At 36.2% G+C, this 25553-nt stretch overlaps 1 protein-coding gene across 1 annotated transcript in view; it reads left to right on the forward strand.

Annotated features, from left to right (window-relative positions):
- Positions 1-25553, forward strand: part of MYO1B (myosin IB) — a 160013-nt gene that overhangs the window by 95685 nt on the left and 38775 nt on the right. Inside the window, 6 exon segments of the mRNA XM_015596757.2 lie at positions 7492-7602; positions 8770-8873; positions 10566-10713; positions 10982-11100; positions 16857-16943; positions 17580-17645. Coding sequence (XP_015452243.1) covers positions 7492-7602; positions 8770-8873; positions 10566-10713; positions 10982-11100; positions 16857-16943; positions 17580-17645 — 635 coding nt within the window.

Consider the following 25553-nt stretch of genomic DNA (forward strand, 5'->3'; position numbering starts at 1 on the left):
CTTCAAATGAATTTTTATACTGAACCCCACATCTGAAACAGATAAAATAAGACCTTATCTGGTTTAACAAGAGATGGATAGCCAGAACTCCTGGACTCCCAGGTAGTCCCTGAGATCTTCCAGACAAACTCTACAACTAGAGGAATGCCACTTGAAAGTTAGTGTTCTAAGTAATTTGGGCAAACTGTCCAGCTGATTTTTAAAAAAATATTTAATCACTATTTGTAGAGTAACCTTCTAGAGCTAGTTTCCTCATCTTTCAAACAGTGAGATTGAATTGAATAAATTCTATGGTTCTTCCCATTTCCACCATTTTGTAGCTTTTAAATAGTTTAATTTTTCATGACTACACACTTTATGTGCCATGCATTGAGATTATCTATATTTGCAAAAATGTATAGTTACTAGAGAAACGCCTTACACGGAAAGTTTTGATATGAAATGAAATCGGCTAGGATAGTGCTGCTTAGGTTAAATGGTTTTAATATGTCAAATATGGAAGCAAAAGTCATGCAAACATATATGATGTAACCAAAAGCAAATGATTATAACCCTGCTAAGCTTGTTGGACAAGCTCCTTTCATGATGTATGGTAGGTATTGAGAGTTATATTGGAAAAGGTATGCCTCAATTTTAGACCACCATTTTAAGGAATGATTAATTTTTATTCTGAAAGATACTCATAAATCTTTAGCATTTATTCTGTGTAAGACAAATTAACTTATTAATTTAATAATACACTAAGTTTTTAAATGAGGGTAAGTTTACTGTTTTCATTATAGAACTTATATCTGAACATTATGGAATTATTGACCTAATATTACTTTTGAGGATATTTAAAGATTACTTATTACATATATTAGAAAACAACTTAGATTTTACACTTGAAGTTTAAATTCCAAACAGAAATGTCTTCTACCCTCCAATTCTTACAGTATCCATGGAGAATAAATATTAAACACTCAGTTATTTTCCAATTAAGATTACTATATCATCATGAATGGATTTCATATGGTGTTTGTTACCATTTGTTCCCACAATGAAGTTATATTGAAATTTGTGGTAGTGGGAACACCCTGGTATTTTAGAGTACCCTTTGCTTTGGAGAGGAAAGGAATACATTAGTGGTGAGAGCAGGAAATTTCACCCTGCATAGATAGAAGACTGACTCATAGGTGGTCACTGGGAATTGCCGCCTGCTGGCTTTATAAACGGGTGTAAAGCAGTGGGTAAACACGCTCTTGTTATCTCCAAAGGTTAGCTTCTTGTGGCCTAGAAAAGAACACAAGGTTTGCCATTTTGTAGGAAGTATATTTTACCTCCTTTTCCAGCAGCCACCTAGTAAAAGTATAGATTGTTGGCTATAATTATTAGCCTGAAAAAGGCACAAAATCACTTGAGCCAGTTGTGTACCCACGAAGTAGAAAAGAAAGCCCAATAGCTTACCCTCTTTTTCTAAAAGAGATATGCTATAAAACTTGTCTTGAACTCACTTAAAAGCTAATAATATCCCCGAGGTTAGTATCATTAGGAGAGAGGTGTTTAAAAAATAGAAAATGGTAAACATTTACTTCATTTATGGAAGCACGTCCAGATGTTTGGTTGATGTTTGGTTGAGATAACATTTCTCCTACTTTGTTAATGCTTGTTGGTCTCATAAAATTTATACATTTATATTTGAGGATTTTGGATCTAGTGTTATGCACTAGAAACTTTTGGAAACCTGATGCTTTTATTAATAGTCAGGCTCTTGGTGGCAATTTAGACTGGAGAAAATGTAGCACAAGTCTCAAGGGATTTTATCTCCTAAAAGAATAGCACAGAGATATATATGCTATGAAAAAGTCTCATGATTTCAGGTGTACATATACCTGCATCACCTGTAAGGACAGGAGATATGGTTGTCTTTTTCACCTTAGTTTATCAAGAGCCTAGTGTAATACTTGACACATAGTAGGTGCTCAGTAAATGCTGGGGACGAGGATGGAATTGGTTAAATATAGGCAGGCCTTACATTTCCCTGCTTCATTATTGGGGCCATATTTATGAGCCTACTTACACAGCTCTCAGTGGTTTTTCATGTGGTTCCTAATGTCTAAACAAAAAGACAGCAAGTTATTTAATTCTCTTTGTCTGCGTTTTTCATCCTTGTGATGGGATAATAATAGTACTGACCTCATGGGGTTGTGATAAGGTATAAATTATATGTTAACATATAAAGGACTTGTAATAGTGCCTGGCACATAGTAAGTACTCAATAAATGATTGGTTTTTAAAATTATTATATACTTATGTGCTTATTGTCTCTAACTCATAGCCAAATATATCCCTATAAGGACAGATTTACTTTGATTCATTGCTGAAAGATAGCAACAAAAATAGTGTCTGACGCCTAATATATATTTGTTGAATTAATTAACTAATTAATTAATAATCACACAAGTATCAAGTATACAATGCACAAGTACGGCTATGACATAGAAAAATTTATTGAGAAATAAAACTGCTTTATTGGATATTTTTATCTGAATATTACAATTTTTTTTTTATTGAGGTATAATTGCCATGCAACATTATATTAATTTCAGGTTTACAACATAATTATCCACTATTTTTATATGTTGCTAAATGATCACCACAATAAGTATTGCAATAGAGGTGGAGGTAAGGGAATGTAATGTCATGGCATGCCAGATGTTTTAGATCCCTCAGTGCCTGTAACCTGAAAATACATGGAGATCTGCTTGAGATCTGGCTGTGAGACAGCCCTATGGTGAGCGTTCACATCTGCTTTCTTTTACTGTAATACATGTGCACAGTGAGCAATTTGTAAGAAGACATTTGCTCCCTCGTTTTTACTTTAAAGTCTGTCATTAGCAAAACTTCTTAATTGTCATTCTTTAGGGTTCTGTTGTCTATTTCCAGAAAAGTGTAGAGTTGATTTGAGAATATATGTGTGTGTGTGTGTGTGTGTGTCTACACACACACACACACACACACACACATTCTAATATATGAGCAAAAGTAAGTTCATAGTCAGAGTTTTGCACTGAAACAACCATCAGTTATGCCCAGTAACTCACTGGTTATTTGACATTGTTCCTTTAGGGATAACTATCCAAGACAACAGAAACTAAAGGGAGACATTGTAGTTACTCAGATTGTAGGCCTGTAATTATTGCTGAATATATCATTTTGCTTTAACAAAAGGGCATAAATTGATGTGGAAGAGCCTAAATGCCACTCAAATACTTCTTCATAAAGTTTATCTTTGAGCAGCTAGAGAGGAGCATGGGAGGCGGGGGGTGTTGATCAGTGTTCCACAGCATGGGCGTTCGTTGTCATTCTGGCCTCACTGGCAAAATAAAGATAAAGCTGATTCTTCCTTAACCCTGAATCAAGAACTTGGATCATTTCTTTTTTTCAGGGAGGGAAATTATGCTTAAAATAAGAAACTTTGATCATACTATCTAATCCTTCACCTGTTATGTTCCAAAGTGATGTGATTTTTTTTTTACCCCTTCCAAACTCCTACTTGTCCTTTTATTCCTTTGCCTATTAAAAGACTTCTTTCTCCAGCAAGTGCAAACATGGACATTTTACTTCTTTCATATCTTTGTGTGGGGAGGTTGTTCTATGATAGGCACAAGCACATGTATGTTCTGTGGACTAGCTGGTAATTAGTCAAAACTAAGAAAGCCTCTAAAAGATGGCCTGGTTCTGTGAATACGTAGTCAGGTGGCAGAGGCATGGATGGGATTGGTGGAGAAGTTCTGATTCCAGAGTTATGCTGTCCTGCCCATTGATTTTCCCCTTCAAAATGGCCTAATAGATGCTATCTCTTCCCTTAAAACTTAAATTTATATCAAATTTAATGTGAACTTAAATTTATATTTTGAGGAGGGAATGTAGCTACACTGGATTAAAGCCCTCTGTATCTACATATTCTGCATCCACAGATTTAACCAACAATAGATTGAAACAGATATGTGGGGCCAACTATATGCTTTGTACTATGCCATTTTATATAAGAGACTTGAGCATCTGTGGATTCGGGGATCCTGGAACCAATCTCACACAGATACTGAGGAACGACCAGTATCTACTAAATATTTGGCATGTCTTGTACTCCTCTGTGCAAAATCTTGTTAGCAGAGGCTCAGTCAGTGTTGGCAGAAACATCTAAAGTAGAAGAGAAGGCCGTACCAGTGTTTTGCTTTGACTTAATTCAGGGGGACATTTCAGTAGATTGAAATGGTCAGGTGGTGAGTCCTTGTAGCAAATTGAATTTATGTTCTGTTCTTTGAGTAATTATCTGATACAGCTGCATACTGTTCTATTATATTGGTGCACGGACATAGAAGATAGAATAACGAATGGTTTTTAAGTACTAGTAAATTATTTTGGGGCATTTTCCCTGATTACTTTTCTATCTGGAAACTTGTAACTTACGAGAAAAGTCACATAGAAATAGGCCCTAGGGTAATAGACTAAGCATTTTAGGTGGTAAAACCTTCTACTGTTTTGTAGTAAAAGGTTCCTCATTTTAGTTGTTTAGAAGTTAAATAGTTTATGTAAGTACACATTTCCAAGTGTTTATGGAGTTTGCATCATTTTGCTGGAAAATTATAAAGAGCATAAGCATGATACCTTAGTCCCCCAAAGCTTTGAATTCTGGCCTATGGCTTAGTGACAACGTGATGTGAGCCTCATTTTCTCATCTGTAATATAGGATTATAAAACCAACTTCAGGGAAATATTCATGAATGCACAGGGAAAGGTCAGTGAAAGTTCCCTCTCTACCTCCCCTTTGCATCTTTCCTTTTAAGCTCATATCGCATTATGCTTCATATTTGAATGCAATAGTAATGACTGATCGTATCAGTGTGTGTGATTCAAGAAGTACATTGGCCAACATTCCTTTCTACACTCTGCACAAGCGAATATTATTCTTTAACTTGGTGGCTGTTATCTGCCATCTTAATGGCAGAATCTTAAAACCATCACAGTTTCTAAACCCTCCATTGTCTATGAGCATTTGTTCCAAAAGTGCCAAATATTAGGCTGGCCAGTGCGTTGCTCTTGGTGCAATGTGGCCCTGTCGTATGCTTCGAAGGTATTATTTTGTGTCTTGAAATACCACAGTTGGCTTGTTAGAATGTGATTGGAGAAGTGGCGCCAAACAATTGTCATTATTATTCAGGTATCACTGTTAGGTAGGAGGGCAGCAGGCTGCCAATGCTTGTGAGGCATGGTAGGGTTCTTAGCACTATGGGAAGAGCCTGGGGTTTGTGGGCTTTGACAGATGAAGGACACTTGGTCACTCTGCCTTCTCCACCCCCACCTCATGTTCTCATAAGGGCCTTGGCATCCCACCCTGGAAAGAAATGCTGCTGTTGGTTTGGGGGATGGGAGTGACCCTAAGCATGTAGGACTCTTGTGGGCCAAGAGGAAGCAGGTCTTCATGTTGGCAGTCAGTGCTGGGCTCATCTGCAAGTAGTTCCTGGCACATAGTGGGTGAGCAATGAGTGAGTTGATTGAAGGAATTTGTGTATAAGTGGATGAAGTACATTGTATCATTTGTTCATATTTTTCATGTGAATCAAGTTACTTTCTTCTAGGCTTGAGGAATTTCCTGTAAGGATTGGCTTCTCAATGAAGATCTGCCCATGCCCTGTGGGTTCTTTCTTCTAAAACTGTGCCAGTTCTTTCAGATTCCCATGAAAGCTTGGCCACATGATTAGTAAAATCATACTGCATTTTTATCCTTACCTGCTTGCTTATTTCGTCTTCTACTCTGCATGTCACTACTTATTAATTGAAATGTTCGATTCTTAGAGATGATGAATATTGCATAATCTTTCTTTAAATTTGATCTCACTTGTGCTTTCAATTTCTGTTTTCTTTCTTTTTGCTGAATATAAAGTCTTCATTATTTGAGGGCATTGGCAGTCATCCAAGTCAAATGAGAACTGGAGATGAAAATTAAACCACCATAGCATCCTGTTCCTAATAATTTTTGTATTTACATATTTTTGTTCTCTTTTTAGTTAACTTAATTTTGTGCTTCCTTATAACCCATCTCTTCATTCTTACAAGTGACCTCATGCATTTAGAGTGCTCTACGACCTCTCTTTCATCATATCTACACTCTAACTCTGCCTAGGCTCCTTATCGGATGCTGGTGTGAATTCCAGAAATACAAATTAAGATGTTCAATGACCATTTCCAGAGAAATTTCACATTATTCTCTCCTTTATGCATTGTTTGGATTATATTTAGACTTCAGTCTGATTGGAATTCAAATGTGTCTGTTCTCTAAAATTAGTGCTCAATAATGGCATCACCAATTTGGACTTTTATAAATAATTTTGTCTCTGCCCGTAGAATTCAGAGCCTCTTTTATATCACTGGTCAATGATACGCAGGAGTCCAGGCGGGAATATTCTCTGCCATCTCCTCTGTACATCCACAATGGCTCGTTTTTGGTTGGCTGGCTTTTCTTTTCTCTTTTATTTTTCCTTTTTCCTTTTCTTTTTTCTCTTCTCTTCTCTTACCTCTCCCTTCCTGTTCCTTCGCTTCCCCTCCTCTCCTCTCCCCCCGCTCCCTTCCCTCTTCTTTCCTTCCTTCTTTCCTTCCTTCCTTCCTTCCTTCCTTCCTTCCTTCCTTCCTTCTCAGTGTCCTACTATGTGTCTTTGTCAAAACCTTCCTCTCTCTCTCTCTCTCTCTCTCTCTCTCTCTCTCTCTTTCTTTGTGAAAGTTTGAAAACTTGATAACACATCAAATTTATAGGATGAAAAATTATCTATAATCAATGAAAGTATACTGTCAAATATCACCAAGTTCTATTAAATGAGAACTACTTTCATTCTCTAAGACTTCATGATATCAGGAAAATCTGCTTCATTTATCCCAGTTAGCAGGGCATGTGGATATAGGATGGGTTCTGCATTTGGGTCAAATGACCTGATTTCAAATCCTACCTAAACTCTTGGACTGTTAATTATTTCATCTGTTAAATAATACCTTATAAAGTGGTTGGGAGGATTCAGTGAGATAAGTCTATAAAGCACTTAGCACACAATAAGGTCTCAAAAATATTAACTCATTTTTTTATCATTATAATTATTTAGTGGGTTAGTAAAGCTATATTTCATTGCTTGATTTGATTTGTAATGCTACATTTTGAAGAACTTAATGTCATATATTATATAAAACCAAGAGAATATCTATGTAAAACTATATTGTCTTTAATCAACTTGTTGACTATATCGTTGAATTTATTGTGCATATTCACTGTTGTCTAAAAGGAACCTCAATTGTTTAATATGGTGATTCTAGTTAGAGTTCAGCTTCATGAAAAAAGCTGAAAATGTAGTTTCTGTTGTTACTAATATAAAACAGAAAGTGAAAAGTGAACGGGGGGAAAAAGAACCATGGTGGGTTTAAAAGCAAAATTAATACTATACTATGATTTGATTTTCTCTTTAGATCTTTTAGAGAAATCTCGAGTTGTTAAGCAGCCAAGGGGCGAAAGAAACTTCCACGTGTTCTATCAGCTGCTCTCTGAAAAAAAGAGCTTCTCAGTAAGGCTGTTTCTATGTATTAATTTTTAAGTGTTACACATTTCCCAAAGCTTCTTTTTTAAAGGTATCTTATATACTTTTCCCCTTCCTTCTTAAAAATTTTCCATGACTCTGGTTGAAATGAAGAGCATGGTATGTTTGCTTTTGTCACACCCCAGCATTTGTTTGATACATGTCCCTGTACCTCACCAGATACTGCACCCTGTGTCTCAGATGGTTTACTGTAAGAGCTAGATGTTGGGGGAAGGCTTAATCATAAAGTAAAAAAATAAAATGGAAGAATATAATTATTCCATGTGGGGAGAGAAAATGGTCAGGGAGCTGTAGATGAGTACAATTACAAAAAAATTGTTCAGAGAAGATTTAAAAATAATGGGAAGACGCAACTGATACTAGAGTTAAAAATAATGACCTTTGGATATTTTAGAGACTACGTAAGTACCTAAGTATAGTATTCAATAGCAATAGCCAAGTGATAAAAAGTTTTGAACAAATAGTTCAAACAAAAAGAGCTATGGATAATCAGCAATACCTAGGGGAAAAAAATATCCTTACTAATAATTAATAAATGACATTAAGACAACTATGAAGTGTTCACTATACATACATTAGCAAAAGTTATTAAAAAGGATAATGCTGGCAGAGTTGTCAGGCACTGATCTACTTAGAGCTTCTGGGTGTCACTTCAAAGTGAGGACTAATTAGCAATCCAAATAAGTCATAAAATGATCAGAGCCTAGTGCCCAGGCACACCAGTTTTTAGAATATACCCCAACGAAATAATTCAAAAGAACCCCAAGAACATTTTATATGAAGACATTTATCTCCGCCCTCTATTTATTATTATGAACTGGTGAGAAACCAAGTGTCCAATAGTGAGGGAATCACTAGGCAGACATCATGTTATAATGAAATAGTACATTGAAGACGTTTTATCTTATAAAAGTATGGGAAGGGCCTTACCCATTAAAAATAGATGTAAAAAAGCAGTCTGAAATATGTACAACGGTAATAAAGTGATTTTAGAAAAATGCTGTTATTGTTATTTGGGCATTAGTTTTTGTTCTGTTATTTCAATAGAGAATATGAAAGTCATTTTTTCCTGAAGGGATAAAGGAATGACATCTTAAAGATAATTAGATTTATTGAAATAGCTTATCAACTTGTATATGTGATTCAATAGATAAACTTAAACTTGAGCGGGATTTCAGCAGATATAACTACCTGAGTCTGGACTCTGCCAAAGTTAATGGAGTGGATGATGCATCGAATTTCAGAACCGTTAGGGTAAGTTGTAATCTTTCTATTACTCTTTAAAATGAGTAACCCTATACCGCTCAATCGGAGTTGGTAACACGTCTGCGTTTTCTTTAATGTATAACTCATGCTAAGGTTTTAGAATTATGTAAGAATTTGTTGTATTTTTATGAGTTTGCTGGTTTTACTAGCTCAAAAATCCAATAATATTGTGAAGTCATGCTTTACTGGAGCATGTGATCTTACTATTTATCAAAAGGAGCTTTCTTATTATATTATCTTGGAGTTTTTGGACTCTTTTAATGTTGTTCTGAAATACTGAGTGTTTTTTCATAGCCAAAGCTCAATAATTAATTTTCAAAACTGAAACTGTGAAAACTGAACTTAACATGTCCTAAGATTATGAAGTCAAACTCTTTTTGAGACAGAAAGTTGTTTTTATACAATTTTCAAAAAATTATGAATAAACCAGAATGATTAGCATTTTATGTTCATTAGAAAATTTATTTTAATTTATATTCTATGTTTATGTGGCACTTTGAAACTTACTCCTATTAGGACATGGTATGATAACTGTTATTTACTTACAAATGAGATAGTTGTGATGGTGGGGAGGAGGGGGGAGTAGATCGGATTATAGATGAAACAAGATTGGCATCAGTTAACCCCCAGGCTGCGCGGACCAGTACCTGTCCGTGGTCTGTTAGGAACTGGGACACACAGCAGGAGATGAGTGGCTGGCGAGGGAGCAAAGCTTCATCTGTATTTGTAGCCATTCCCCAGCGCTAGCATCACCGCCTTAGCTCCACCTCACATCATTAGGCTTCAGATTCCCATAGGAGCACTGGTCCCAGTGCCAAAAAGATTGGGGACCACTGATAATCTTTGAGGGTAAATGGAAATGACTTGAGGTTCTTTTCCTGCTCTTTTTACTTTTGTATGTGTTTGAAATTCTAGGTAGCTTAGTCCTATATAAATAAACAAATGAATAAATAAATAAGATGGGCTATTCTCCAAAAAAAGCATTTCTTAGAGTATGTCATTTTTTTCAAACTGTGTAAGCATCTTCATATGGGAGGCCTGTTGATTCCTGGACATGATTTTGAGACTTGAGTTCAAGACAGTTCTAGAACTACTTTGCCTGGCAAATTGTTGACACTCAGCAAAAATTTATGACTGAACAAATGTTCCTTGTTACCTGTTGTGCCTTGGATCAAGTACTTTACCTTTGCAAACCAGTTTTTCTCATATGTAAAATAAACAAGGAGATTTTTTGTAAGGAGTTGTGAAACCTTTTTGTTTGGTTTTATTTCTAACAGTAGAACCCCAATATAAAAAAAGACACACACACACACGCACACACACACACACACACACACACACACACACACACAGGCTGTGGGAACCCAAGGCTCAGCTCTCAGCCTCTTCTCCTTCTATCTTCTTTTTTATACTCCCCTACCCCACTCGCTTTGCCACAGTACATGAGGTATCTTAGGGCTCTCTGGATCACAACTTGAAACCACTGAATATAGCCCCACATTGGTGCTACATCAGATCTATTGATAGGTTTGTCTTTTGGAAGGTTTATTCTGGGGCACCTTGTCTTTTGTTGTTGTTGTTGGTTTTGTTTTTTCAGAAACATCTGTTATATGATTCATTAAAAAAAAAAAAATAAAGAACTACAGAACGAAAACAGGAACTTTTTTTCCCCCATCTCAGAATGCCATGCAGATTGTGGGTTTCATGGATCACGAGGCTGAGTCCGTCTTGGAGGTGGTGGCGGCAGTGTTGAAACTGGGCAACATCGAGTTCAAACCTGAATCTCGAGTGAATGGGTTAGATGAAAGCAAAATCAAAGATAAGAATGGTAAGTCAGTAGAGAATCAACTCTGTTTAACAAATTTATTTTGAACCCCTGACCCCAAATTTTTAATTTAGGAAGTAAAATCTGCTTTTCATTGGTTTGAAAAAGCTTTCCAGTGAAACTGAGCAGAAACATCATTACAGCTACATTTTAAGTCTTTTGATGATTATGTTTTATACTATTGAATGTGATTTAGAAAGAACACCCTAAGCCTTGAAAGTGATTATCAGCAGCACATATACAGTCACTTTCTGTGTCCATTCCCCAACAGAGTTAAAAGAAATTTGTGAGTTGACTGGCATCGATCAGTCAGTTCTAGAACGTGCATTCAGTTTCCGAACAGTTGAGGCCAAGCAGGAGAAAGTTTCAACTACACTGAATGTGGCTCAGGTAGGTGAAACGTTATGTCCGGAAGTGAGTTTTTAAAAAGTTTTTGATCGTTTTATATAAGTGGAAATAAAAAATTTACCTTGCAAGTTATTATCTTAACTCTAATTCTGTATTTTAGGCATCCTTCTAGGCACTTGGGGACACAGCAATAAAATAAACATAAGATCCCTGCCTTCATGGAGCTTAAAATTTTGGCAGGAGGAGCCAGACAATAGCCAATAAACCTAGTAAATAAATAAATTTGTCTCCTTTGGTTCAAGCAGGTGGTGAGTGCAGTCGGCAAAGAAAATAAGTAGGGCAGAGTAAGGGAGAGCCATAGTGCTGGGGACGGGGAAGTTGCGGCTGAGTCAGGTGAGAAATGACCAGTTTTTTGAGCATGAGTGGCATGATCAGCCTTGTATTTCAAGGGGTCGTTACAGCTGCCCCGTGGAGAGTAGAAGTAGCGGAAGGAGGATTAAAAGCAGGGTGTCTTAATTTGGGCTGCTGTAACAGAATACCATTGATTGGGTGGCTTAAACAAAAAACATTTATTTCTCACAGTTCTGGAGGCCAAAGTCTGAGATCAGGGTGACGGCACGGTTGGGTTCTTGGTGAGGGCTCTCTTTGTGGCTTATAGATGGCTACCTTCTTTCTTTATCTTCAATGGCAGAGAGAGAAAGAGGGCGAAAGTGTGAGTTCGAGAGAGAATGTGTGCTCTGGCATCTCTTCCCCTTATAAGGGCACTAGTCCTGTCATAGGAGCTTCACCCTCATATCCACAGCCAAACCGAATTGCCCCCTGAAGCCCCACCTCCAAATACCATCATGCTGGGGATTAGGGCTTCAACATAGGCTTTTGGGGGGTACACAAACATTTAATTTACAGCACAGAGGAGATGTGAGGAGTTGTATGATAATCCAGAGATGATGGTGGCTTGAACCAGGCATTGGCAGTGGAGTGAGCATTGGTCACGTCTGGATATATTTTGAAGTTAGAGGCAATGAGATTTGCTGATGGCTTGTTATGTGGTATTTTTACTCACTCAAAGGGTTTGCCACTTGGGGTATTCTGTGATTGTTGTTTGGTAGTTTTATTTACTTGAAGCAAGTGAAGGAGACAGGATTCACATCCAATACTCTGTTTCCCCTGTAGGTAAGTTTAGCTATTGCTTATATACACTATTTGGTTAATTACATGTTGGTTTCTTCTCGGCAGTTGGCTAAACTTATCTGGATTTTGTTAATTACCTATTGATTTCTTCTTTGCAGGGGGCTAAACTTATCAGGTTGGGTTCTGGTCAAGTTCATCAGGTTACAGCTACATCTGCAAAATACTATGCTACATTTTAACATTTAGCAAGAACAGCATGTAGTAAGAATAAGAATGGCTTAGACCTTGAGACCCTTGTCCTATATAACAATATGAAAGAAAGAGAAGAGTTAAGGATGACTCACATTTTTGGTCTGAGCAATTAGAAAATGGAATTTCTACTTACTGATTTGAAGAAGACAGTGAGTGGGAGAAGCCAGCCTGTGATTAAATGGCCAAGTTGGCCTCCCTGCCTTTCTTATTGCACCATCTTCATCCTCCACACTTAGGACAGTGAAGTCTAAGACACAGATCTGAGATGTTTACTTCTCTCTTTTGGTTCAAGTTAAATGGATGGGTGAATGGATGCATGCATGCATGTACACTAGGCAACTTCTGGAGACCCTGTCAGCATAAACCCTTTGTTCTGTGGTTAAAACATTTCCCCACTCGTCAATGCTCATCTGGACTAGAATTAAATGACTAATTCAGGAATTTTCCCACTCAGGTCTACTTTGTCCACCTGTATTTTCTTCCTCCTTGTACTTAGCCTTACACATCTTTAGGACAGTAGAGTGAATTTAGTCTTTCCCTCTGCTGCTCTAAACTAGTCTTTCCTACTAACTCAAGAATGCTTATGTGTGTTTAGTTTTCTTACAACGGTTACTTCTTATTTTAGGTGAGCTATTTGGCTATGGAAAATATATAACTATGTATACGTAAGTTTGGTTTGTAACAATTTTTTCCTAGCTATAACCATTGTGTCTTTTTTTCTTAAATTTCTACTTCTGCCATCAGTTCTATCCAAGTCAACCCTACTAATTCAAACTCAGATGATGAGTGACTTTGTTTATCAAGAAAAATATGTTGAAGCCTGCTCAGCACAAGATATAGGATGTAGACCATAAGTAAGGACATGTGGAATTAAGAAAGACTTCATGGAGAAGATGTTTCTGAACCAGTCTTGATGGATTTAGATATATAAAGAGTAGACAAAAGGGCATTTCAAAAAGAAGACAGTGAGAAAAGCCAGGTTTGGAGTATATATCAGGAAGTGGGTTGATCAATCTTTGCTACAGCTGTGGATATCTGAAGAGGATTCAAAGCAATATGGCTGGGAAGGTTAAGTTTGGAGTAAGCGAGTAGAGCATCTACAGCAGTAGTTCCTGGACTTGAGGGCGCCTCAGAATCACCTGGAGTGTTTGTTAAATACAGTTTGCAGGCCATACCCCCAGAGTGTTTGATGCAGTAGGTCTGGAGAAAGACCGAAGGATTTGCATTTCTAACAAGCTCAGAGGTGATGCTGCCACTGCTGGTCCAGGGACCGCATTTGAGAACCACTGTATTGAAGGTCACGCTGAGTTTAGACATTTTCAATAGCCAGAGTGGGAGTTGTTAAGTATATGGTGATGTGATGGAAAAAACCTCTGGTGTTTAAGAAAGCCCTTTACAAATATCCGTATATGGAAGATATATGGATATATTTTGGTCTGTTTTTATTGTGTGTTTTACTCTTGCTTTTTTATTCATTCTTTATAGAAACAGGGCCCAGGTACCTCTTACTTTATAAGCTTGAGTCACCTTGCATCACTGTGTAAAACTTTTCCACATTCCTTTAACTTTGGCATAAAAGAATTTGACTTGAGATCTTTGATTATTTAGCTCCTATTCAAGTATTTTTTTTTTTTTTTTAATGTAAGGTTCAGGGTATTTGTTTCTACCGATCTTTTTGCCTAGAAGGTTTTGATTCCAGTGAGAAGTGATTTGTTTTATTAACTTTTCCTCATAGCTTCAATTCTTGAGCCCCATTATCATATTTATTGCCTCATGCATCATTGTCCCCAGGGCATTTAGATTTGTTTCCTCAGATATGGTGCTTAATATTGAAATGATGGAAACTAAAGACAGAGTTATCATTCGGCTTTCATCACGTACTCTCTCCTTGACTTGCAAGGCCCTCTGTAAGCTAACCCTACACAGTTTATCCTAATTTATTCTCTGCTAGTTCTCAGTGCTACACTTACTTTTACCTGGTGCCCTTGCTTCTGCTTGTCTCTCACTCCACGTGTCACTGCCCATTCCTTCTGTATCTAAATGGTCTACCTAATTGCACCTCATCCAGGGAGCCTTCCTTGATCACATAGGCTCTCTAATTCTCCCTTTTTTAAACTTTTTTTTCTCCTACAGTTTGGCACTGCCCGCTGATTGTTTCATTCATTTTGGTTTGACCTCCCCCATTCGACTGTAAGTTCCTGGAGGATAGGCCCCGTATCCATGCATCTCTGTGTCTCTACCTTGCCTAGCATTTGTTGTCCTGGGCCACACCTGATGCGGATCACTTTGGCAGCAGGTGCCATCTGGAAGTTCCTCAGGGAGCTTCACACAGGTGTAGAAATGCACAGTCTTTTCATCTGGGATGGTGAATCAGCATATTCAGTGTCTTCCCTCGTTTCTACACACCTTATTAGTGATCCTTAAATGAGAATAAACATTCCTGCACTTTCTGGAGGATATTAACGTGTAGCTTGGGTGGCACGAATCAGACTCAAGAAATCAGGTGTGGCAAACAGGCAGCTCCAAGGGCCAAATATAGCTAAATAGGCGTAATTTACTTGACTAGAGGATAGGTTTTTTTCTTTTTTGTTCTGTTTGCTTGCTTTTTACATTTTGAATTGGCCTCTAACCTGAAATGCATCCTCCAGCCCTGCTGATTCCACTGCTTCCCATGCATTTCTATTACTCAGTCCCTGGAAGTGTTTGAGTTTGAGACTTCTGGAATAAATATTGTTTGAAGGAAGCAGAAAAGATTATTATTGGTTGTGAATACACTTTAAAATAGCTAAAGGACTTGACCACAATAGGTTGTCACTATTAGTTAAGTTTCACATTGAAATGGTAGTTTGTTAGAAGGAGGTAGCATACAACTAAAAAAACTGGATGGCATTATGGTGAAAAGGGGTCTGCTTATAAAAATGTAACATTTTGAGATTATGTGGTATTTTGAGATAACTAGGATTTGTAAGACTAAAGGAGAAAGAATTAAAGAATTATATAGGCTTATAAGGTATAGTGGTAGAGGAAGAGGATACTTCAAAAATCATACTATATATCTATAGGCTTACTATGTGACTGGCACTGTTCTAGGCACTTAAATTACCTTTTTTTTTAAAAAAGTAAAAACTGGAAGAAAGAAGATCGGAGAAAGCCCATGCATCTAAATTTAGGTTTCTTTGTCTGTTTCAGTATTTTACATGAATTTTCTGCTGTGGAATCATTCCCACCACCACGCCAGCACAGCATTGTGCAGTTAGATTTATTTTCTGCCAACTTCTAGGCAGATTTTCTAACCCTGATTGGAGTAGTTAGTTACCTGACACTTAGGGGGAAGGTTTAGGATTAGCTAGGAAATGTAAGATGAAAGGAGAAGGTGCTCTATGTTGCCAGGGATGTGTGTTATTAAAGTCATTGCACTTCAATTAGGGAGCAATGTGGAGAAAGAATTTCCATATAACCCAATAAATTGTGGGGTTTTTTTATAAAATAAAAATATAATGATTTTCTTTAATAACAATCCCCAACTTTCTACTTATAAGCAATGAAATACACACATATGGCCACAGTATTAAAGACAGTAGCAAAACTTCTGGCTTTCCTTCCCTGAGGCAGCTGACACCCATCTCGGCCTCCACAGGAGTGGTGGTGTCACACTTGGCACCCAGTGCACTGAAGGGCTGTTAGGTTCTCTCAACCAAACTTAACTTTCTCCAGCCTGCGGATTCTTAGTCGAGGTCATGGAGACATATACATCTTCTACTGCTTCTTTGTCAAATAGCTATGAACAGCTTTCAAATAAATAAATTAGCAAATAAAAAGGTTTTATTTTTATTATACAACATGTTGTCCAACGATGTCTTGTTATACTACTCACTGTGGAAGATTTTAAAAAAATACTCAAAAGATTGAATGAAGCCATTTTAATGTATTTCCTCTGAATTTCCTTTCCTATGTATCATCGTTGGGAAAAAATAGTTGTCATTGTATTACACACACAGTTTAATTTTACAAAACATAAGCCTTTCCCATTTCATTACCTAATTTTCATAATGATCGTTCTGTGATGATTGTGGGACTTCCCCATCAATAGGTGTTTATTTATTTTACTATTCTCCTTTGCTGGACTTCTAAATTGTCTCTGATTTTTCTCTTTTCCATAACTTTGAGATGAATATCCATGTGGAGAAAGCTTTTGTAATATTTAGAATTAGTTTCCTAGAGTATGAAAAGGTATAATAACTGGGTATAAATAATTTGCCTAATTGTTTTAATGACTCGGCTGTTCATCCAGAGTGCAATGAAAACTGACTCTGAAAAGAGATTTGAAATAAAAGAGCTTTAAATATTTATTAAAATCTTATTAAAATTAAGCATTGTAGTAATTGTGATTATTGAATTTTTTTTCTTTTTGATAGGCTTATTATGCCCGTGATGCTCTGGCTAAAAACCTCTATAGCAGGTTGTTTTCATGGTTGGTAAATCGAATCAATGAAAGCATTAAGGTACTGAATCTTTATACCCAAATAAATCAGTTGTAATAAATGGTATTTGGAGTATAAACATTAGGTTAAAAAATATTTTAATTTTATTATCAGACCATCGGTCATCACTTGTAAAGACTGTTCCTTGAAAAGAATTTACGTTGTACAGGATTGAAATTTTTCAGGGGTTCTATCTATTTTGTTTTGTTATGTGTCTTGTTAGAAATCTCACAGGCGAATAGTCTTTGCAGAGTTACTTTGAGAGTGCTGATTGTGGACATCTATGAACTAATTGTACATACTCCATGAAAAGGTCACTTGACCTCTTTAGCTACTAATATGTTCTTAAGTAACAGGGTATTGAGCTAGGTGATTTTGAAAGACCTTACCTGTTGTAAGATTCAGTAAGATTTTTTTTTTGTAATTAAGCATCACTAATGCTTCTTTAAATAAGTCATCTATTGTTAAAATTTCTGAAAGATTCTATGCCAGTATATTATCATTTAAAAAAAACCAAAAATGTAAATTATAGTTATTCTAGTTATGGAACAATGAACTGGTAATATATGTTTGTAATATATGTAATATATGTTTGGTATGCTTTTAGTGTTATTTTTCATGCCTAAATTAACCCATCGATTTGAAACTTTTTTTAAGGCACAAACAAAAGTGAGAAAGAAGGTCATGGGTGTTTTGGACATTTACGGCTTTGAAATTTTTGAGGTAAGCATTTTTCTATTTTTTGTATTTATCTTATTAATGTGGAATAGTTGGAAATTTAGTCTTATATTTTATAGACAACATTTAGAATAATTAATATAATCTAGAATCTAAAAATAACCTTTGTGTAGATATCAAAAAATTTGGATGTGTGTGTGTGTATTTAAAGTGCCAAGAGCTAGCACTTTGGAGGTAGTGCTGTTTAAAAAGAACTTCTTGTATCAATACTCAACTTTTGAAATTGCAAATTCAAAATTCTTACTGTGGAATTTCCAGCAAGGTATATGGACGTAATGCCTGTAGTCCTTGGTTCATTTGTGGGATGGAAAGTGAGGTATGATGTTGCCATGAAAAAAAGCCAGGAACATGACAGCAGGATACTGGCCATGGCCTGGCCGTAGCTAGTTACTTCATCTCTGTGAAACTCAGGCAGAGACGGTCTGGATTAGATGATTTGGTAGGTCTTATCCAGCTGTGTTCTTATGGTACTGAATTTGCTACAAAGGTTGAAATAACTTCTAGTGAAATTCATAATGAATTTTTAAAAAATACTCCATGCTTATTACAAAATAAATATTTAAACATGCTATATTATATTAGAATTTCCTATTTACCCCCTTGTTAACTTTGACACTGAGAAAGCATTTTAAGGACTTTCAAACACTTATTCTCACTTTGAGGAGTGGTGTTTTAGTTTGGTTCAGGAAAATAACAAGTAGATGAGTTTCTCCTTTTTTTATTCTCTCCTACGAATAATGATTTGTGAATTCCTTTAAATAACCGGAATAACTACCCAAAGATTTTACATGTTCCAAATTATCAGGTTCCCAGAATCATAGAAGAGACATCAAACCATTTTCTCCTGCTAAGCTAGGACTTTCTAGCAAATGCCTTTTTCTTATAACATCCATTTTTGTGGTAGTGCATTCTCCCTGCTTGACCATGTTCTGTATTTAATAGCTACTCATTGAGGGCCGAATGTATGCAAGGGCTGTGGTAAGTGTTGCGTGTATTATCTGATGTAATTTTCACAAGAACTTCATGAAGTAGCTGCTATTATTACCATTTGACAGAGGAGGAAGTGATATTCTGATGGTCAAGTAGCTTCCCCAAAGTTACATGACTACCAAGTGGCGGGCTCAGGACCTAAACCCCAGGCCTCCTAATAAATAATAAAAGGTGTCCTACATGTCTTTTTCCTCACTTTTCTCCCCAAACTCACAAGGTCCTTGATATCTGTAAATAAAGAGAAAAAAAAGTCCCTGTTCCCGTGCCTTTGTCTTCACTCCAAGCTCCTGGCCAGCATGAGGAGGCTTCCCAGAGTTCATCGGTGCTGGTGGCAAAGTGTGTGGGACAGTCACGCTGTGCACTGGCTGTCATCCCCCATGCTGCATCCAGAATACTGCTCGTCAGCACAGTATCTGTTTATATTGGTGCCCCTTGAGCAGACTCTGCACAGGGAAGCTTCTGGTTCCTTGGTAAAAGGGAAGAATCTAAGGGTTGTGAGTTAGAATGCTTGCATATACACAGAAATCACTGTGCCAGAATTAATTTCTTTCTAGCAAGACCTCAGGTTACTGTCACTAAATGGGCAGCCTGTCAAAGTCATTCTTTGCAGTTGGCAGGGAAAAGATTTCTTACCTGGCACATTGCTGATCTAAATTTAGATGATTTCATGAACAGGGTAAAAGCAGAGATCTCACTAGAAAATTAGAAGAAAAAGATGTATTCAATGATATTTCTAAAATCAAAGAAACTGATTTTATTATGTTTTTATTTTGCCAGAAAAAAGATATTTATTGATCTCAAAGCCAGTGGGCAGGTGCTTAATTTCATGTCACAATACATGGAAAGGGGAAAAAAAAAAAATTTATAGGATAATAGGATTATAATGGGACGTTGGCTTGACTTCATCTTCCAGTGTGGCCTGCAGTCTGATTAGCTATGGGAAAAGAGACCCTCACAGCACTTAGGAAACTGAGTTATACCTCATGAGCAATTTTGACCTTGTATAAGTGAGGGAGTCATTTCTCAAGTCTTTATTAAGTGCTTAATATGAACCAATTGCAGTGGTAAATAAGACAGAGATGTTCCTTGCCTTATGGAGCTTACTGGCGTGGCCCTAAGATTGAGGATCTATTGCTGGCTGAGGACACATCCTATTTGGTAGGAAATTCTAATCAGGAAGCTAGATGACTTTGTTAAAGTGTGTTTGCTACAGAGCTAATCAGAACAGAACTTGAATGTTCCGAATGGAAGTATCCTTAACTTGGCACTGGGTAAAATACCAATATTCTTTACCAATCCAAGAATATTTCACTTATGGTTAATTGAGGTTTCTCTCAAAGCCCATTGTTCTGAATGTACTTTCCTTTTGTAAGTTATATCACCACTTTTCTCAGCGCTGTTACAGCTATGGACTTTAGTTTATAAAAATGCATGCATTACATTTCTAGGTGGTTTCCTTCCTTTCTTCAGAGGAATACCTGAGTTTGGCAGTTCTCTAACTTAGCTGCACATTGGAATCATTGGGGAGCTTTTGAAAATTCAGATGTCCAGGCAGTACCCCAGATCAATAAATCACAATCTCCAGGTATGGGGCCCTAGCAGTAGTATTTTAAAACTCTTAGATGACTCCGGTAGGCAGGCAAGATTGAGGCAAATTGCTGTCATAACAGGAATCTCCAGAGTGAACTGTAAATTCCAGGCATATGTGGTGTTCCTGACTTTTGACCTCTGCACAAAATGCCCTATAAAACATCCAACCCCATCTACAGTTCATCTTACCTGAACTTAATCTGTGTGTGTGTACATATATTCCTGAAACCAAACAGGTTACATTTTTACTCTGTAATCAGAACTTTCGGTCAGGGCCAAATTCAACCAGTCATATGTCTGTAGCAAATCTTATCATAGCCATAAAATCGTTAAACGTTAATTTTCCTTCTCCATGCGGCAAGTGCTTTGATTTTTTTTCCATTTCTTTGAGAGAATTAACATTTTTTTTTCATTGTAATTAATTGTTCTCTCCATTTTCCTGTCAAAATCTTCTCAGATTCATCTTCCAAATGTCTTGATTTTTAAAAAATCTATATATTATTTATTTTATAAATAAATGTATTTGAGGGGAAGTCAGGATAGAGATTAGGTTGGATTTGAAACAGTACTTTTTAATGCCCTTTGATACACAATTAGAAAGTTTTTTTTCTTTTAATGTATTCACATACATATCCCAGATGCCATCCTGCATTTTCCTGGATTATCAGCAAAATTAGAACACATGAATGTCAGGAAGCCAATAGGGTTGAACACTAGGAAGCTAGATAATTAAGAACTTAAAATACCACAAGCGGAAGTACGGGTGCTCAGTGTATGACTTACAAAGAAGTATTCAGAATCCATAACAATGCAAAATTGCAAATTTCTATGATATTGTCTACCCAAGTGAAAAGAAACTGATAGAATATAGAGAAAATTATGCCTTTGTTCTTCAGTGAAAATTGACTGCAAGAGTTAAGGGTTCTGCCATTCAGAACACCCTGGGTAGCACTTTAAAAACTAGACAGGCCCAGAAAAATTTTTTTTTTAACATTTCTAATTCTGCCTCATGACCCTACTTGACTGTTCTCATGAAGACGTTTTCTAGCTGAGCTGGTGGAAAGCTTTCATTCACTTTGGTCCGTTTCTAAATGGAAGAGGGAAACTGATGCATTAAACCATGGGATGATGACACATGGGTTTGACTGCAAACATTCCAGTGCTAGCTGGGTGAATAGCTCGGCCTTGTTGGCTGCATGTGATCTGTTGTCAGTTTGGAAAACAGATTAATGGAACACTGATACAAAAATAAAGTGAAGTGAAATAAAATTTGTAGAGGAGAAAAATTTAGCTATAAATCTCGGTAGAACTTAAGTCCTATTTTACAAAGAAAGAGAATTATAATCTAAATACTCCAATTCTATACAATTAAGTTTGAATATACTTAAAACTGAAAACATGGCCTTTGATCTTAGAAATATTTATAGCATCTATAAAATAACAAATGCCATTCTTTAAAATAATAAAATTAAATTCAAAGCAATGTAGAGCAATGTTACAATTCAACTTTTTAAAGCACTTCTAAGTATTAAAAGGAGCAGGTAGTTTAATGAGGATATTACTTATTAGTGTCCTAGGAGTTGACCAGAACAGGTCTGCAGTGGATAAATATTTCACTTTTCGTACTATTGAGCTAATTTCACACTGACAAAATGGTAGTTATTTTCGATCAGGCATTTTCTATCCATCTTGCTCTTATAAACCACATTGAAAGTGGCCCGTGTATAGTTTGGATATTACAGGCTAGATGCAATGACTGTTTAAAATGAAACAATCTTAACAGTTGGCCAATAGTCATTTGTAGCCTGGTAAGCCTGTCTCATGATTATACAATTTCTTTTCTAAACTGTTTTAAAAAGAAAATTGATTCTGGTTATAGCAACACTTTCTGTTCCAGTTTTCATCATTGCTCTTACTTTAACTTTTTAAATCAAAGCCTATTTAAAAATATTTAAGAAGAGCAGTATAATGCTGTTTTTATTAAAATTTAGTATATTTGAGTCTGTACCTGGAAGAAAAACATTATGCTATATTTAAAGGGAAGTTTTCTAAAACTTTAGGTAGTCATTCAATTTTGTAAATGTCTAAAAAGGACATTATTTAATGTTAAATGTTTTTCTCTTATTTTGAGGATTTTTTAAAAGTTTATTTTCTAAAAAAAAAAAAGTTTGATTTAGGGCCAATTTCTTGACATTGTGATTTTTAAAAATGGATTGTTAAATACATTATTATTATTTTTTTTTATAGGAACAGTATTTTCATTATTGGGGACTACCCCAAGGCTTTCCACCGAGGAAATCTTTGCTAGAACAAAAAGCACATTTGAAAGCAGTAATATAGCCCAACTCCTCTAAAACAGTAATATAGTACTCAAAATTTTATAACTCATATAAATGTACTGTTTCATATGTTATGCAAGAGACTTCATTGTATATAAAAGTATAGAACCCCCACTCAACTTGATATATCCAAAAAAATTTGACCTCAAATGGAAGTGTTGAACTGTAAGAAATAGCAATTAAATATGTAATTAACAGTACTTTTTGCTTGAGTAAGTCATGGCCTTTGTGTTTGAACTGCTCTCCTATTTCCTACACATAATATTCACCAGCAAGATCTTTATAATCCCACCATCCTAATGACAGATGTGATAGAACTGTCTCCTTGAAAGGAACTTTACATCTTCCTTTCATTATTTATTGTTTTTAAAGAGTACAAGATTTAAATATCTATCTTAGAGTATGATATAACATTAGCCTCCTCTATTATTAGAACTATACAAATGTGCAGTAGGCCAGTATTTTTTGATCTATCTTTCAAAATCATTCCAAGCACAAAGGTTATGATTGATACTTAGGATTATAAACTTAGTTATGAACTCTATTGGGAGTAAGATTTTCTATTTCTTTGATGTTGAAAGGATGCACTTAAACTCTAGAATTCTTGCAAGAAGCCCTAGAGTTTAAAATTTTGGCATATTATATACTTCTAAATATGGTAAGTGCTTACTATCCCAATCTGCATTGGTAAATATAGTATACAACTATAGAACCCAGAAACCTTGCTATTTACTTGTGTTTTCTAGAGCAGTCCACTGTGGGTAGGGGTCATTCTGAGTTTTATTCAAGAGGACTGTATGATGGAAAATTCTGGATGTATTTGTTTGAAGACCTTCCCAAAAGTTTTAGTTTTATCCTTCAGTCTTTAGGGATAAATGCGGGTTAGACAGTGGAGAAAAATTCCATGCATGTAGCATGGGTAGAAAACTAGAGACGGAGGAGGTGAGTCATTCACGGGAGCAAGCGCCTACCCACTTCCTCCTTTGAGACTTTGATTCATGGGACTGACACATGGGAGAGTCTGCCACCTCAGCTCAGAGAGTGCTGACCACCTTCACAATTCTTGACAAACCAAAAAAATATCCAGATATCAAATTGCTTTGGGACCCTCATATTCATGTGATAGTTCCTAGACCCATTTAGCTATTTTGTGAAGGGGAGAGGGAAAACCTGGTGATATTTAATGCCTGTACAAATGGAGAAATGCATGAGACCTGTGCAAGTTTCAGCTAGATGAACTGTTACCCGGCTGTTTCTTAATTTTCTGCAAATTATAAATTTTTGCAAGTTTTTAAAAAGTGATTCGTGATGTCCCATTTTCCAAAAAATTTAGACAATGTCAACAATTTAAACTTAGATCACCAGAAATGTGATTGCCTTCATTTTCAGCAATAATGATTGCTCTGGCGGTTCATGACATGTTTTGGAGGCTGTGAGGTATGTTTGCAACAGATGTGGAGCAATTTCTGTGGGGAAGTAAGCTGGTTTCTGCCCTGATGATTGTGCTATTCTATTTTTGTTTTTGTTCTTTAAGCTGCAGGATAAGGTCGATAAGGTCAGAGAGTCAAGTTTTTGTTCTTCAGCCATCTCTAGAACATTCTCCTTACCACCTTGTTGGTGTTTGAAGGGGAGACCCAGCACAGATAGCACAAGAGCGGGGCTTGCTGTGGTGGGAAGGGGAGGTTCTCTGCATCTTGCTGAATCTCTTTACTCTTTCTATGACCTGCCAACTGCCTCTGTCCCTGACTCTTTGGATGGATGTATCATACATTTTTTTCTTTTTCCTGGTAATTTAAAATTAGAAGTTTTGTCTTCTGAAGCCGTAGGACTTCAGGCAGTTTACGTGATGTATGATTATTTTAGTCAAACCATTTTCATCCTGAAGAGATTTCACCTAGCAGGACCACAATTCAGACACCACATGTAGGTACTGTGGTTCTTTCTTTTGACTTGATTGGACATGTGTCTTGATCTAAAGTGTTATGCCAATCAGAAATATGGCCTGAATGGTAAAATCAGTAATTTGTACCAATGAATAACTATCAATAAGTCTTTACTTTTAGAAGTTTGTTCAGATTAAGAACTGACTGCATTTTGTGTAATCTGTCCCTTTTTGCACCAGAATGCAGTAAGTATGAACTGTTTGCAGTGACGGTCTGTTGCATGCTCCTGTGTTAATGGCTTCTCCAGCTGTGTGAATTTTGCAGTAAATGGCTATTGATTAACTGTGTGGATATGAAATACAGAATTTATACAGAGATTTAAAAAAAATAGAGAAGAAATTTAATTTAGCTCTAACTTGCTCCTTAAGCTATGTTGTAATTGTGAAGCTTTTGCCTCTGATTTCTAATCCGCTTGTGTGTATTTCATAGTCCTGTTCTAGAAGTGACTTCAAACTGTTCATAGCCACATAATGTGTCTTAAGGACACCAGTCGCTCTCTCCTGCCTTCTTCTCATTTGTTGCCATTGAAAGATTTAGCATAATTTTGTTTAAATACCCTCATGGGCACACACTTATTAAATAATAGAAAAGATTTACTCCATGAATTTGTTTTCTAAAAAAAATAAATAAATAAAACAGTTATGTTCATATAAACCATTAAAATATTAGCTTTATTTACAAGTTTTTCATTTGTGTAGTAGCATTATATAAGGGTATATTTTACCAAACCAAGAAAAACCAGACTTTCCAATATATTAAATGGCCTTATACTGATTATAATAATAATAATAAGGCATCTATACCAGATAGACTATAACTTCTAATCAAAATCATTAGGCTACAAGGATTGGAACACATGGTTTTTAAAATTTTTATGTGAAAATGAGTACTAGGGAATGTCCTTTGTGTCTAAGACTGTATTTGTTGAAAGTATTGAACATAAACATGTGCTCTTAAGTAAGAACCTTCAAGATTAAAAAAAAATAACTTTATCTTTGACTCTATTTAATATTAAAAGATCAGCCAGTAAT

Source organism: Pteropus alecto, unplaced genomic scaffold (genome assembly GCF_000325575.1).
Source record: "Pteropus alecto unplaced genomic scaffold, ASM32557v1 scaffold3, whole genome shotgun sequence".
Classification (NCBI taxonomy): Eukaryota; Metazoa; Chordata; class Mammalia; order Chiroptera; family Pteropodidae; genus Pteropus; species Pteropus alecto.